The 15,794-nt window shown below is 45.2% G+C and overlaps 1 protein-coding gene across 1 annotated transcript in view; it reads right to left on the bottom strand.

Annotated features, from left to right (window-relative positions):
* LOC113030893 (myotonin-protein kinase-like) overlaps nt 1-15,427 on the bottom strand; it is a 46,222-nt gene extending 30,795 nt beyond the window's left edge. The window contains exons 1-2 of the mRNA XM_026182685.1: nt 15,322-15,427; nt 12,091-12,182 (exon numbers count right to left, since the gene is read on the bottom strand). Coding sequence (XP_026038470.1) covers nt 12,091-12,182; nt 15,322-15,427 — 198 coding nt within the window. The remainder of the gene's footprint in view (nt 1-12,090; nt 12,183-15,321) is intronic.
* Nucleotides 15,428-15,794: the final 367 nt, after the last annotated feature.

Raw genomic sequence — 15,794 nt, 5'->3', positions numbered from 1 at the left:
TTTTATTTTACAGTTCCAATGTACAGCACTTTGTGTCGGCTGTGGTTGTTCTAAAATGCTTTATAAATAAAGGTGATGAGGATGGAGATAAGTCCAGAGTCAGCTGCAAGCAGAAGATCATTGATGATTTTTACTAGAGCTGTTTCTGTACTGTGACATGAACGGAAGCCGGACTGAAACTTTTCGTACAGGTTATTTCCAGTGAGATGACGATGAACCTGTGCAGCCACTATCTTTTCCAGAAATTTTTGCTAAGAAAGGGAGATTTGAAATTGGCCTGAAATTATTTAGATTGGAGGGATCTGAACCATTATTTTTCAGTATTGGGGTTATTATAGCAGTTTTAAGAGAAGAAGGAACAGAACCAGATATAAGAGAAGAGTGTATGATATTATCAATCAGTGGGGCAAGAGACGAGAATGAGAGTTGAACAAGATTTGTCGGCAGTGGATCAAGTTTACACGATGATGACTTTAAGTTAGTAATTATGGAAGATAGCTGAGTTATTGTGGGAAGTTCAAAATTGGATAGATAGGATGACAGCTGAGAAGGACAAAAAATGCATATAGAACAATTGACCATATCCCAGGATGAGGGCAATTGTTGATAAAGATTCTCAATCTTGGTGTAAAAAAAAGTCCATAAATTTATTGTAAACTGCGGCAGAGTGTGTATGTATGGCAAAGGTATCTGGGGGTTTAACAACATTGTGCAATGTAGAAAACAAAGTGCGAGTGTTTCCTTCAGCGGATTCAATAACAGAGGTGTAGTAGGCAGATTTGGATGGATAGCTTCTTTATAATGTTGTACATGACTGAGATACATGTCCTTGTGAATAGTAAGTCCTGTTTTCCTGGAGAGACGTTCCAGGAGGCGTCCAGTAGCTTTAAGTTGGCGAAGTTCAGGTAAATACCATGGCGCAGAGTGAGAGAAAGAAACAGTTAGAGTTTTTTGGGGAGCCAATGTATCTTTCTTATAAATCACACATCAATAACCTCACCCGTTCTGCCTACTTCCATCTACGCAACATTAACAGATTGCTTCCTTCTCTTTCCACCCAGTCTACGTCCATTCTTGTCCACAGTCTTGTTACCTCCCGTATTGACTACTGCAATTCTCTTCTGCATGGTCTCCCCCAAAAATCCCTCCATAAGCTTCAACTGGTTCAGAACTCTGCTGCTCGCATTATCACCAGAACCCCCTCCTACCAGCACATTACCCCTGTTCTTCAGGAACTTCACTGGCTCCCTGTGAAATTCCGGATAATTTTCAAACTTCTTCTGCTCACCTTCAAGGCCCTTCATAACCTCGCTCCTTCTTACCTTTCTGACCTGTTAACCACCACTTGTTCTGCCCGTTCACTTCGTTCTTCTTCTTCTGTCCAGCTTACTGTACCTTCCTTCCGCCTCACCACCATGGGAAGCAGAGCTTTCAGCTGCTCTGCTCCCAGGCTGTGGAATTCTCTGCCCCCTGAAATAAGAAATATTGGTTCTCTCCCCCAGTTTAAATCCCAACTCAAAACTCATCTGTTCAAATCTGCATATTCACTGTGAATCCACTGTTTGTTCATTTTATCTTGTGCTTTATTTTATTGTTCTTATTCTGCCATTGTTTTACTAATTGTTTTATCCTATTGTAAAGTGTCCTTGGGTGACTTGAAAGGCGCTCATAAATAAAATTTATTATTATTATTATTATAAGAGGTTGATAAGTTCATTGTTATAGTGAGATACCAGGTCATCTATGGAAGCTGAGGCATCAGTGATAGGTAAATTATTAATGCCATGGGAAAGATCTGATAGATCAATGCCCCTAATATTTCTAAAAGTAATTGAGCGGTTTTGTTTATTTTTGTATAGTGGGAGACTAACAGTGAATAAAACTAATTTATGGTCTGAAAAAGGCATGTCCAATACAGCACAATTCTTTTTTTTTTTTTTTTGTGTCCCGTTTGGATCTTTAGCCATCAGAATTGTTGTCTTAAGGCCAAGAAAGATGCCAAGCGGATTTATTTCACCAAGTGGATCATCATGGCCTTGCCATATTGGTCCATTTGATTGACCTTTATTATAATTATGAATTTATTTTATTTTCGGTTGCTACAAACGGGACAGACATGACTGTGGGATAGGACAGGGAGAAAGAATGAAAGAAAGAGAGGGAGAGAAAGAAAACCAAAGGGAAAAGAGACGGTGAGAAAGGGGGGAAGAAAGAAAGAAAAACAAACAAAACACCTGGATCACCTGTATGGAGAAAAAAAAACAGAAGAGAAAGCAAACAAAAAAAAAAGAGCAACATAATAAAAAACAGCACCATCACAATAAACTAGCTAGCAGTAGATAACAGTAGATACTAAATATTAAACGATATTGTGCAGCACGCAAGATAGACAGCGCACAATGTGCTTTGAGGCAGCAGCCAAGAAAGCTGTAGTCCGCGTCTGTAAACACCCGTGTGTACACCTGTGTGCACACCTGTGTGGATCAGCATGCTTGTAAAAAGGTTTCTCCATGTAACGATCTGCTAGGGAGTGTGGGGAGCCATAGCCCCGTCCCCCAGGGCATGAAGCAGGTATGGAGGAGATCCAGGCCCCAGATATCGAGAGGCCCCAGAGTACAAGGACCCGAGGAGGACCACCAAAAGGGGGGGAACCGTGCCACCCTCCTGGGAAGAGCTGAGTAGAGCCCCAAACGAGAGGTCACCCAGCAGCTACGGAGCAGAGGCCAGAGGGGGTTGCAGTGGCGTGCCCGCGGGCTCTGCCGGCAGCCAGCTGTGCTAGAGAGGACCGAGCTTCAGGCCCAGAGGCCTAAGGGCATCCCACCCCCCGGAAGGATCCCAGCCGGGCCACAGGCGCCCGGCTCTGCCAATCGGCCACCAGGAGTGAGGCGGTACATACATGAGCGCCCAGCGCCAGACGACAAGGTTATGATCATTAAGAAGATCATAGACAAGAGGTCCCTTGCTGGAGAGGGATCGGACATTAAGCAATCCGATGGAAACGGGATAGTCGCCGCTAGCTTTGTAAGCTGACCGGGCAGGGCTAGCAAGCACACTACGGTCAGCAGTCTGTCCACCAGGCTTCCTAGCGGAGCGGCGGTGAGATGACCACAAGGATGGTATCGGGTTCCTGCTGTCAATCCTGTAATTCCGTCTGGATCCGCAGTGGACATACTTTCGACGCGGGACCAAGGGGATGCCAGGGTGTAGCCGGCGGAAAGGTCGAGAGGTGCTGGAAGCGCAGAATGAGTTGGTCTGATGTCGAGTATCTCAGCGTGGAGGAGACGGGCCGGAGTATGGACTGCAGAACAAACCCAGTGAGAAGAGTCCGGAAGAGCAGCACCTTAGCAGTAGTCATGATGTAAGCAAGCAAGCAAGCAAGCAATTCATATAGTATATACAGCGAGTGCAGAATTATTAGGCAAGTTGTATTTTTGAGGAATAATTTTATTATTGAACAACAACCATGTTCTCAATGAACCCACAAAACTCATTAATATCAAAGCTGAATGTTTTTGGAAGTAGTTTTTAGTTTGTTTTTAGTTTTAGCTATTTTAGGGGGATATCTGTGTGTGCAGGTGACTATTACTGTGCATAATTATTAGGCAACTTAACAAAAAACAAATATACAGTGGGGCAAAAAAGTATTTAGTCAGCCACCGATTGTGCAAGTTCCCCCACTTAAAATGATGACAGAGGTCAGTAATTTGCACCAGAGGTACACGTCAACTGTGAGAGACAGAATGTGAAAAAAAAATCCATGAATTCACATGGTAGGATTTGTAAAGAATTTATTCGTAAATCAGGGTGGAAAATAAGTATTTGGTCACCTCAAACATGGAAAATCTCTGGCTCTCACAGACCTGTAACGTCTTCTGTAAGAAGCTTTTCTGTCCCCCACTCGTTACCTGTATGAATGGCACCTGTTTGAACTCATCATCTGTATAAAAGACACCTGTCCACAGCCTCAAACAGTCAGACTCCAAACTCCGCCATGGCCAAGACCAAAGAGCTTTCGAAGGACACCAGGAAAAGTATTGTAGACCTGCACCAGACTGGGAAGAGTGAATCTACAATAGGCAAGCAGCTTGGTGTGAAGAAATCAACTGTGGGAGCAATCATCAGAAAATGGAAGACATACAAGACCACTGATAATCTCCCACGATCTGGGGCTCCACGCAAGATCTCATCCCGTGGGGTCAAAATGATCATGAGAACGGTGAGCAAAGATCCCAGAACCACACGGGGGGACCTGGTGAATGACCTGCAGAGAGCTGGGACCAAAGTAACAAAGGTCACCATCAGTAACACACTACAACGGCAGGGAATCAAATCCCGCAGTGCCAGACGTGTTCCGCTGCTGAAGCCAGTGCATGTCCAGGCCCGTCTGAAGTTTGCCAGAGAGCACATGGATGATACAGCAGAGGATTGGGAGAATGTCATGTGGTCAGATGAAACCAAAGTAGAACTTTTTGGTATAAACTCAACTCGTCGTGTTTGGAGGAAGAAGAATACTGAGTTGCATCCCAAGAACACCATACCTACTGTGAAGCATGGGGGTGGAAACATCATGCTATGGGGCTGTTTTTCTGCCAAGGGGACAGGACGACTGATCCGTGTTAAGGACAGAATGAATGGGGCCATGTATCGTGAGATTTTGAGCCAAAACCTCCTTCCATCAGTGGGAACTTTGAAGATGAAACGAGGCTGGGTCTTCCTACATGACAATGATCCAAAACACACCGCCCGGGCAACAAAGGAGTGGCTCCGTAAGAAGCATTTGAAAGTCCTGGAGTGGCCTAGCCAGTCTCCAGACCTCAACCCCATAGAAAATCTGTGGCGGGAGTTGAAAGTCCGTGTTGCTCGGCGACAGCCCCAAAGCATCATTGCTCTCGAGAAGATCTGCATGGAGGAATGGGCCAAAATACCAGCCACTGTGTGTGCAAACCTGGTAAAGACCTATAGTAAACGTTTGACCTCTGTTATTGCCAACAAAGGTTATGTTACAAAGTATTGAGTTGCATTTTTGTTATTGACCAAATACTTATTTGCCACCCTGATTTACGAATAAATTCTTTACAAATCCTACCATGTGAATTCATGGATTTTTTTTTTCACATTCTGTCTCTCACAGTTGACGTGTACCTCTGGTGCAAATTACTGACCTCTGTCATCATTTTAAGTGGGGGAACTTGCACAATCGGTGGCTGACTAAATACTTTTTTGCCCCACTGTATACCCATTTCAATTATTCATTTTTACCAGTGACACCAATATAACATCTCCACATTCACAAATATACATTTCTGACATTCAAAAACATAACAAAAACAAATCAGCGACCAATATAGCCACCTTTCTTTGCAAGGACACTCAAAAGCCTGCCATCCATGGATTCTGTCAGTGTTTTGATCTGTTCACCATCAACATTGCGTGCAGCAGCAACCACAGCCTCCCAGACACTGTTCAGAGAGGTGTACTGTTTTCCCTCCTTGTAAATCTCACATTTGATGATAGACCACAGGTTCTCAATGGGGTTCAGATCAGGTGAACAAGGAGGCCATGTCATTAGTTTTTCTTCTTTTATACCCTTTCTTGCCAGCCACGCTGTGGAGTACTTGGACGCGTGTGATGGAGCATTGTCCTGCATGAAAATCATGTTTTTCTTGAAGGATGCAGACTTCTTCCTGTACCACTGCTTGAAGAAGGTGTCTTCCAGAAACTGGCAGTAGGACTGGGAGTTGAGCTTGACTCCATCCTCAACCCGAAAAGGCCCCACAAGCTCATCTTTGATGATACCAGCCCAAACCAGTACTCCTCCTCCACCTTGCTGGCGTCTGAGTCGGACTGGAGCTCTCTGCCCTTTACCAATCCAGCCACGGGCCCATCCATCTGGCCCATCAAGACTCACTCTCATTTCATCAGTCCATAAAACCTTAGAAAAACCAGTCTTGAGATATTTCTTGGCCCAGTCTTGACGTTTCAGCTTGTGTGTCTTGTTCAGTGGTGGTCGTCTTTCAGCCTTTCTTACCTTGGCCATGTCTCTGAGTATTGCACACCTTGTGCTTTTGGGCACTCCAGTGATGTTGCAGCTCTGAAATATGGCCAAACTGGTGGCAAGTGGCATCTTGGCAGCTGCACGCTTGACTTTTCTCAGTTCATGGGCAGTTATTTTGTGCCTTGGTTTTTCCACACGCTTCTTGCGACCCTGTTGACTATTTTGAATGAAATGCTTGATTGTTCGATGATCACGCTTCAGAAGCTTTGCAATTTTGAGACTGCTGCATCCCTCTGCAAGATATCTCACTATTTTTGACTTTTCTGAGCCTGTCAAGTCCTTCTTTTGACCCATTTTGCCAAAGGAAAGGACGTTGCCTAATAATTATGCACACCTGATATACGGTGTTGATGTCATTAGACCACACCCCTTCTCATTACAGAGATGCACATCACCTAATATGCTTAATTGGTAGTAGGCTTTCGAGCCTATACAGCTTGGAGTAAGACAACATGCATGCAGAGCATGGTGTGGACAAAATACTCATTTGCCTAATAATTCTGCACTCCCTGTAGTATTTATATAGCACTTTCAGATCAGCCCCCAGCTGAACACAAAGTGCTGTACACTTGACATGCCAGAAATGATACATTGAACATGTTAAAAAATAAGAAAAATAAATAAAATAAATAATAATAATAATAATAATAATATAAAATGAATAAAAAATATTTAAAAAATAAAAAATAAGATGATTATTAAAATGACATTTAAAATAATAATATTAGCACAAATAGCAAAAACAATAATAAAATAGTATAAAAATGTTGATGAGAATTACATTTAAAACAATAAAATCAGCACATTAGATTAAAATAATAAAATCAGGGTCAGACTGTGTCATAAGCCAAGGAGATAAAATGGGTTTTAAGACGTGTTTTAAAAGTGGACAGTGAAGGGGCCCCTCTAATGTGCTGGGAAAGATTGTTCCACAGATTAGGAGCAACAAATACAGTCCAGAAACCGGCTATCCGAAGACAGCGCAGCGGCTAGCAGCTGATGCTGACAGCTGGTGCTAATAGCTAACAGCAAATGTGTCCAATTGCTGCGGGCCATTCAGTCCTTATACAACCGTTGCAAGAGCTTGGTCCGCATAGCCGGCAATAAGTAGGACTCGTTCCTGATGGGTGATGGGCTCCGCCAGAGCTGCCTTTTGTCACCGATTCTGTTCATAATTTTTATGGACAGAATTTCTAGGCGTAGCCAAGTGGCGGAAGGCTTTCACTTGGGTGGTCTCAGGATCTCATCTCTACTTTTTGCAGATGATGTGGTTCTGTTGGCTTCATTGGTTGATGGCCTCCAGCTCGCCTTGGAATGGTTCGCAGCTCCACTTCCCCTGCCGGTGACGGACTCCCTCAGGTATCGGTGCGTTGGTGGTTCTTTGTATCTGGGGGTGGGCGTCCGGGTACACACCGGCTCACTCCTTGGCGGCCGCTTATTGGGGCTCGCTCGGGCCACTTTGGAGGTGGGGTGCCCCCGGCCTCTCGGCCTGGGGCTCGGTCACTCAGGCACAGCTGGCTGCCGGCGGAGCTCACGGGCGCGTCACTGCAACTCCCCCTGGCTTCTGCTCCGCGGCTGCTGAATGAGCCCTCATCTGGGACTCTCCTTAGCTCTTACTGGGACAGTGGCGCGGCTGCCCCTCTGTGGGTCTTCCTTGGTCTCTTGTGTTCTGGGGGCCTCTGGATGTCTGGAGTTTTGATCTCCTCCATACCTGCTTGATATACCATAGAGGACAGGGCTGTGGCTCCCCACACTCTCTAGCAGATCATTACATGAAGGAACCTTTGGAATGCAAGCATGCTGATCCACACAGGTATGCACACAGGTGTACACATGGGTATTCACAGATGCGGACTACAGCTTTCTTGGCTGCTGCCTCAAAGCACACTGTGCGCTGTCTATCTTGCGTGCTGCACAATATCGTTTATTATTTAGTAACTATTGATATCTATGACTAGCTAGTTTATTGTGATGGTGCTTTTTTTTTTTATTATTATGTTGCTCTTTGTTGTTTGCTGTCTCCCCTGTTTTTTTTGTTTTTCTTTCCCTCCATACAGGTGACCCAGGAGTTTTTTTTTTTTTTCTCTCTTCCCCCCCTTCTCACAGTCTCTTCTCCCCTTTGGTTTTCTTTCTTCCTCTCCCCCTCTTTCCTTCATTCTTTCCCCCTGTCCTATTAAAAAGAAAGAAAAAAAAAAAAAAAAAGGATGTCACGTGATGTCACATGCTGCTGTTTCTGATGTCACTTCCAAAAAAAAAAAAAAAAAAAAAGGAATGGTTCGCAGCTGAGTGTGAAGCGGTGGGAATGAGAATCAGCACCTCCAAATCTGAGGCCATGGTCCTCAGCCGGAAAAGGGTGGAGTGCCCACTCCGGGTCAGGGACGAGTTTATTGTCCCGCAAGTGGAGGTGTTTAAGTATCTCGGGGTCTTGTTCACGAGAAGGAAGCAGGGAGCGGGAGATTGACAGACAGATCCGGTACAGCGGATGCAGACGCTGTACCGGTCTGTTGAGGTGAAGAGAGAGCTGAGTGTAAAAGCGAAGCTCTCAATTTACCCGTCGATCTATGCCCCTACCCTCACCTATGGTCACGAGCTGTGGGTAGTGACCGAAAGAATGAGATTCCGAATATAAGCGGCGAAAATGGGCTTCCTTTGAAGGGTGACTGGCCTCTCCCTTAGAGATAGGATAGGGTGAGAAGTTCGGCCATTCGGGAGGGGCTCAGACTAGAGCCACTGCTCCTCCACATTGAAAGGAGCCAGTTGAGGTGGTTCGGGCATCTAATAAGGATGCCTCCTGGGCGCCTCCTGGGTGAGATTTTTGGGGCATGTCGCACCGGGAGGAGGCCCTGGGGCAGACTCAGGACACGCTGGAGAGATTATATCTCTCGGCTGGCCTGGGAGTGCCATGGTGTTCTCCCAGACAAGCTGGAAGAGGTGGCTGGGGAGAGGGAGGTCTGGGCTTCTCTGCTTGTGCTGCTGCCCCCGCAACCCGGCCCCGGATAAGTGGAAGAAAATGGATGGATGTCTTTTCCTGCTACTATTTAGGTTGCTTTCAGTCTACACTGGATCATTGAAATAGTTAGTGAATCTGGTTCTCTTGTTTGTTGTTGTGGTCTGCCTTCAGCCTGTAAGTTACTTAACTTGTTTGTTCTGTGCAGAAAACCCTGGAGATCAGAGAGAGAGGTCTTCTGTGAAGACTTCTATGAAGTTAAGGAGAGGTAGAATTCCCTGTTTTGTTTGGACATTAGACTTCACTGACAGAAAGCCTTTCCCTTGTGAACTTTATTGTATAAATAAACTTGTTAAACTTTTGCTGGGTCTATGATCCAGCATTTTGTGTTTATTTTTGTATTTATGACTTCGTATGTTATATTGAAAGGATGCTAAGTTCTAGGATTATTATTTGTTTGCCTTGAGTTTAATTTATATTTCTCCTAGGTTTTCTGTGTTAGTCTCATGTATTTTTTGTCTGTGCGTTTCATATTGTCTAGCCGGTGTTAATATGTGGACTGGTGCCAGCTGAACTACCTCCAGATCAACGCCAGTAAAACCAAGGAGCTGGTGGTAGACTTCCACAGGCACAAGCATTCTCCACTGCAACCACTGAACATCCAAGGTATGGACATTGAGGCTGTGGACAGCTACAGGTACCTTGGTGTTCATCTGAACAACAGACTGGACTGGACTCATAACTCAGACGCCCTCTACAGGAAAGGGCAGAGCAGGTTGTACCTGCTGCGGAGACTCAGGTCGTTTGGGGTGGAGGGCCCACTCCTGAAGACCTTCTATGACTCTGTGGTGGCTTCTGCTATCTTTTATGGTGTGGTCTGCTGGGGCGGCAGCATCTCTGCTGGGGACAGGAAGAGACTGAACAGGGTGATCCGAAGGGCCAGCTCTGTTCTAGGATGCCCTCTGGACCCAGTGGAGGTGGTGAGTGACAGGAGAACGGCGGCTAAGCTGTCATCCCTGTTGGACAACGTCTCCCACCCCATGCAGCAGACTGTGACAGCACTGAGCAGCTCCTTCAGTGGGAGACTGCGGCACCCACGGTGTGGGACGGAGAGATTTCGCAGGTCTTTCCTCCCCACTGCTGTCAGACTCCACAACAAAGACTTTAACTGAACAAACACACACATCCACACATGTGCAATAACACTAAGTGCAATAATCTTTTCTGGCATCGTTGTATTTTTACTCAGTTGTATATAGCATTCGTATTCTATTTTTATCTTATTGTATATTTTTATTCTATTTTATTCTACTGTATATAGTATATTATTTTATTCTATTCTGTACAGCTGTGTACTGTATTTATTCTTATTGTATTCTAATTTTTGCGTCATAACTTTTGCACTGTCCACTTCCTGCTGTGACAAAAGAAATTTCCCACGTGTGGGACTAATAAAGGTTATCTTATCTTATCTTATCTTATCTTATCTTATCTTTACGTCTCTTCATGTTTCCTGTTTTATTCTGAAAGTCTTGTGTTTCCATTTTCCCTGATCACCTCTTGTCTGTAATAAGTCCTCTGTCTTCCTTTGTTCAGTGTCAGGTCAGTTCTTTTCCTTCCATGTCTTGTCATAGTAACCTTAGTAGTCATAGTCACCATAGTCATCATAGTTATCACAGTTGTCATAGCTGATTTATAGTTTTCATAGTTACCTCAGCCATGTTACAGTTTTCATACTATATTTTCTACACTATGAGGCAAACTTAAAATCCTTTAATTTTCTCAAAAACCAACAGTGCGCCTTATAATCCGGTGCACCTTATGCATGAATTCTGGTTGTGTTTACTGACCTTGAACCGATTTTATGTGGTACACGGCACTCAAAAATCTGTCAAAAATGTTTTAGTATGACTTTGGTAAGCTATGAAGCTGCACCGCTTGATGGATTGTCAGAGCATTACGGCTACGGTAGTTAGGAACCTCGCAGAGTAATCTGGGTCCTAAACTCTGTCCCTTCAGGTCCCGAACACTGCGGGCATCACTGACAGTTAAAACTATCTAAATTCTTTCATCTCATCCAGGCATCCACGAAAACAGAATGTATTAAATTTAACGGAGATAGAAGTTAGCAGGAAGTTAGCTTGCTAGTTTCCACCTAAACATGATATAGCATGTTCTGACTGAGAGATTTCTGAATAATTAAAACGCACAGCTCTGCTAACACTTCCAACATAAATGAAGACAAAAAAAACCCTAAACAGCAGTGACTTTTGTAGGGTTACTTAAGTTGGGCTAGCTGGTATATAATGAAATGATGTGCTATGTGATCACTAGCTACACAGCTATGTTAGTATAACATACACAGTGAAGATGGAGGATGAACACTAACTTTTTTCCATACGATAAAAGTTACCGTGAGGGTTCCTGATGGTTAGGGACTAATGCAATTGCATAGCAGGATGCTATAAACGGACTAAAGTTCAGTCAGGAGAACAACTGAGATAATCCATCCACAATACGAGGTTAGTCATTAATATACTGCAACAACATGGGAATAGAGCCACTGCAGAGAATTCAACATTAATGAATCAATGGTACGGAAGTGGAGGAAGCAAGAAGAATGAGTTGAGTGAGGTTTTTTTGCCTTATAGTCTGAAAATACAGTAGTTTTATGGTTTTCCCATTTTAGGTTTCAGTTTAGTTGTCGCTCCTGTTTTGCCTTTGCTCGTGTTTTATGTTCATGTCCACCAGCCATAATAAATAGCTCACTCTTGGTTTCAACTTCAGTTCACCTCTCTAGTGTCTGCTTTTGGGTCCTTTTCACAAACTCACTGGCATACCCCGCCGTGACAGAGTTCTACCCATTTTGGTGGCCTTGACATGTTGATATTAAAAGATCTAGTAGAAATGATTAAGAAGAAACTATGTGGAGTGTAAGTAGTATCATTGCAGACAGGTCCAGTTCCTTTCAGTAAAACCCCATTCCACATAAAAAGGCAGCTAAATAATTCATATTCTTAAATGTAGAATTTAAGTCAATACCTAAAAATTATACTCATATAAAGTAGTAGGTACAATTCTCGCTCACCTCGCTGAATGTGCCCCGGCCAATCACTTTCAAGATGTGAAAGTCTTCTCTTTTGATGCGGGTTTTCTTAACCTCCTTTACTAGAGGCTCAGCTGTGAGAAAGGAGAGAAGAGACAATGATTTCAATTATTTTACTTTATTATTTCAGTGTTATTTGAAATAATGGACCTAAAAATGGTAATGCAGTGGCATTATTTTAAAAATATCATTTTTTCCTAATTTAACAATTTTGCAGTAATTTATCAGTGTGGGACAATTTATTAGTGTGCTCTAAATACATTTTTTTTTCTTAAATATATATTTATTAGATTGAAACAACAAAGAAAAAGAGATACACACAACTGTTATACAGTAGGTTTCACAATTATTGCTTAAGCTGATGTAATAAATTACAGCTTAATAACACATTCTCATATCTTTTAATTGCTTTTATCACTTTACCCCCTACCCATCCCACACAATAGCCCTGTCCCTTGAGCCAGTTTAAAAAAACCCACAACAAAACAACAAAACACAACAAAAAGCAGAACAAAACAACAACAGCAACAAAAACAGAGAATTTACTGAGTAGTGCAAGAAGTGGGGAAAAATTGCCCCAACACCTTGTAAAATTTCCTGCTGGTATTACTAATTGAATAATGGATCATTTCGAGGCCTAAATAACACATAAGGTCCCTCAGCCATTGAGCTACTCCATCTTAGCAGGGTTGCATGCCTAGCCACAAGGGAAGTGAAAGACGGTGTGTGACACTGTGACAAGATCAACTGTGCATCAGTCTCTCCAGTGGTGCCAAAAAGTGTAGCTAATGGATTAGGACCCACATGCTATCCAAGAATTAGTGCCAAAGTTTGAAATGTGTCTCTCCAGTATTTTTCTAGATTAGGACATTTCCGAAACCTTGGGGGTGGGCACGCTACAACAGCATCCGGATGACCATCAGGGTGTACAACCTCACCCCTGGCGTCGTTGCCCACCTCTCAATTTTAAATACACGTATACATTGAGGGCTATCAGGAGGGGCTATGCGCTTACCTGCTGCTCTCTGGCAGGTAGCTCCATGCCCTCCTGGAACACACATGCATCAACACTACTTATGAGCGGACGGAGGGAGGTTTGGAGTCTTCACACCCCCCCGTTCTCTGTTGCCTGTTGGGGCGGGGAGCTGGGAGGAGGAGTCGGCCATCCAATTGGGGTCTGGAATGTGGGGCCTCCCTGCTGCTGCGGAGTTGGGGCGGTCTGTTGTCTCTCCACCCCAGGGAAGAGGGTAACACTACCAGGGTCTGGGTGCAGTTTCCCCCTCCAGGGACAAGGGTACCTAGATCTGGGGCTTAGAGTACGCTTTGGGAGTGTGATTGTGTGTACAGTGTCTATTTATATCTTTCTCCACGTTGGGTGAGTGCTGAGTAATTGCATATGAGAGTATGAGGGTGGGAATGGATGTTTGTATCTGTGTGTGCCTGTATGTTTGTGTCTATATGTCAGTTCGGGTATCAGACGTCACCTCTCTGGGGACATCTCAGGCCCTCGAAGGTATGGAGACCTATCTCCCCCCACCACTCCACGTGCCAGTGGCAGATGCCCCCACACATTGGTGCACTGGTGGTTCTCTGTGTCCGGGGGATGGGCGTCCAGGTACGCACCGTCTCACTCCTGGTGGCTGCTTGTCGGGGCCTGGAGCCTGGGGCTCGCTCGGGCCCCTTCGGGGGGTGGGGTTGCCCTTGGCCTCGGGCTTGGTCACTCTGGCACAGCTGCTCCACGGCTGCTGAGTGACCCCTCATCTGGGACTCTCCTCAGCTCTTTCTGGGATAGTGGCACGGTTGCCCCTCCGTTTGTCTTCCTTGGTCTCTTGTGCTCTGAGGGGCTCTGGATGTCTGGAGCCTGGATCTCCTCCATACCTGCTTCATGCCCTGGAGGACGGGGCTATGGTTCCCCCACACCCTCTAGCAGATCATTACATGAAGGAACCTTTTAAATACAAGCGCGCTCATGCTCACAGGTGTACACACGGGTGCTCACAGACACAAACTACACCCTCTTGGCTCCTACCTCAAAGCACACTGTGCACTGTCGATCTTACGTGCTGCACAATAATGTTAATATTTAGTATTTACTGTTACATTCCCATAGATCATCGCGATGATGTTGTTTATTATATTGCTCTCTTTTTTTTGCTTGTTTTCTCTTTTTTCTTCTCAACAGGTGATCCAGGTGATTGATATATGTATTTTTGTCTGTTTGTTTTGTTGGTTTTTGTTTTTTGCCCCTTTATCACCGTTCCTCTTCCCCGCTGTTTTTCTTTCCCTCTTTCTTTCTCCCTTTTCTTTTCCCCAGTCAAGTCTGTCCCGTGTTTAGCAAGTGAAAATTAAAATAAACAATAAAGCAAAGGTGAATCAAATAGACCAATACGGCAAGGCTGCAATGGTCCATTTGGTAAAGTAAATCCGTTGGGCATCTTTCTTTGCCTTTAGACAGTAATTCTGATGGCAATAGAGCCAAACGGGACAGGCGGAAAAAAAAAATACCAATACCAATAAGTTTGATGTGTCACATGGCCCTCTTCCTATTGAAAAAACAAAAGTTGTATCCAAGATGGCCGACTTCTAAATGGCCACCATGGTCCCACCCATCTTGAGGAGTTTGCCCCTCACATATACTAATGTGCCACAAACAGGACTTTAATATCACCAACCATTCCATGTTATTACGGTGTATCCGTATAAATGGCCCACCCTGTACATTAAGGTGCATATCCCTGACATTGCAGCTGCTGCTATTGGAAAATTAGTGTCTGAGAATGTCTGAGAAAATGTCTGATCTGCAGATATCTGAAAAAATGTGTATATGGTGTGGTGGGGCATGGTCTGCAATGCTGCTGCAGGTGAGATGGATGCACCTGCGTGGCATCTGCTATCACGCCTTGCACAGTCTGAGTAGTTGTGTTGTGGATGTGTCGCCTGGCAGCTGGGATGCTGCAGCCATTCATGTGTGTAATTAGCAACCATGTGCCTCAATAAAGCATGTTGAAAAGCTTGAAAATATCTTTGGGTCTGCCTTGTTTTATCACAGTTGGTGCCGAAAACCCAGGATGGGGGGCACGGCAGACCCCCAAACTGGCCGCCCAAGGGGAGGAGTTGGCCTGAATGGTGGCCAAAATGGCCAGCACAGAGAGCTGTAAGACTGGACCCAGCAGCATCTACAGGTAATGAAGAATCTGGCACTCTCACTCTCACCGGCATTCCCCGACAGCGTTGGCGTGGAGGAGGTCCAGGCTGTTCTGACGACCATGTCAGGCCCCAGGATGCGACAAGCCAGGACATAGCCGGCCGCCGCACCCATCCCTACTCATCAAGTGGTAGCAGCTTATGCCCGGCAGGGATCTGTGCCCGTTCCTGCTCCCTGGAGGAGGGCCGCGGAGCATCTCCTGGGCTCGCCACCAGCTCAACCACCTGCTCAGCAAGAGCCGGAGGTCAGCTCATGGAGAGCGCAGGAGGAACCTGCCACACTGTTGCTGGAGGTGCCCAAGGGTCCGCGACTGCCAGTGTACAGGAGGCATGCCTGCTGGCGGTGGAGGAGGTGGACCAGCTTTCGGTGAGCCCCGGCTCACTTCTACGTCTACTGCGCTGTCGCTGCTTGGCCCCCTGGACCAGTTCCAGGGCTGCCGCTGGGTACGCAGGGCGTCCCCTGGATCCACATTGTCACTGGC

The sequence above is a fragment of the Astatotilapia calliptera genome, chromosome 10, assembly GCF_900246225.1.
Source record: "Astatotilapia calliptera chromosome 10, fAstCal1.2, whole genome shotgun sequence".
NCBI lineage: Eukaryota > Metazoa > Chordata > Actinopteri > Cichliformes > Cichlidae > Astatotilapia > Astatotilapia calliptera.
Note: the sequence above shows the minus strand (reverse complement) of the source record. Positions and strands in the feature narration are given on the sequence as shown.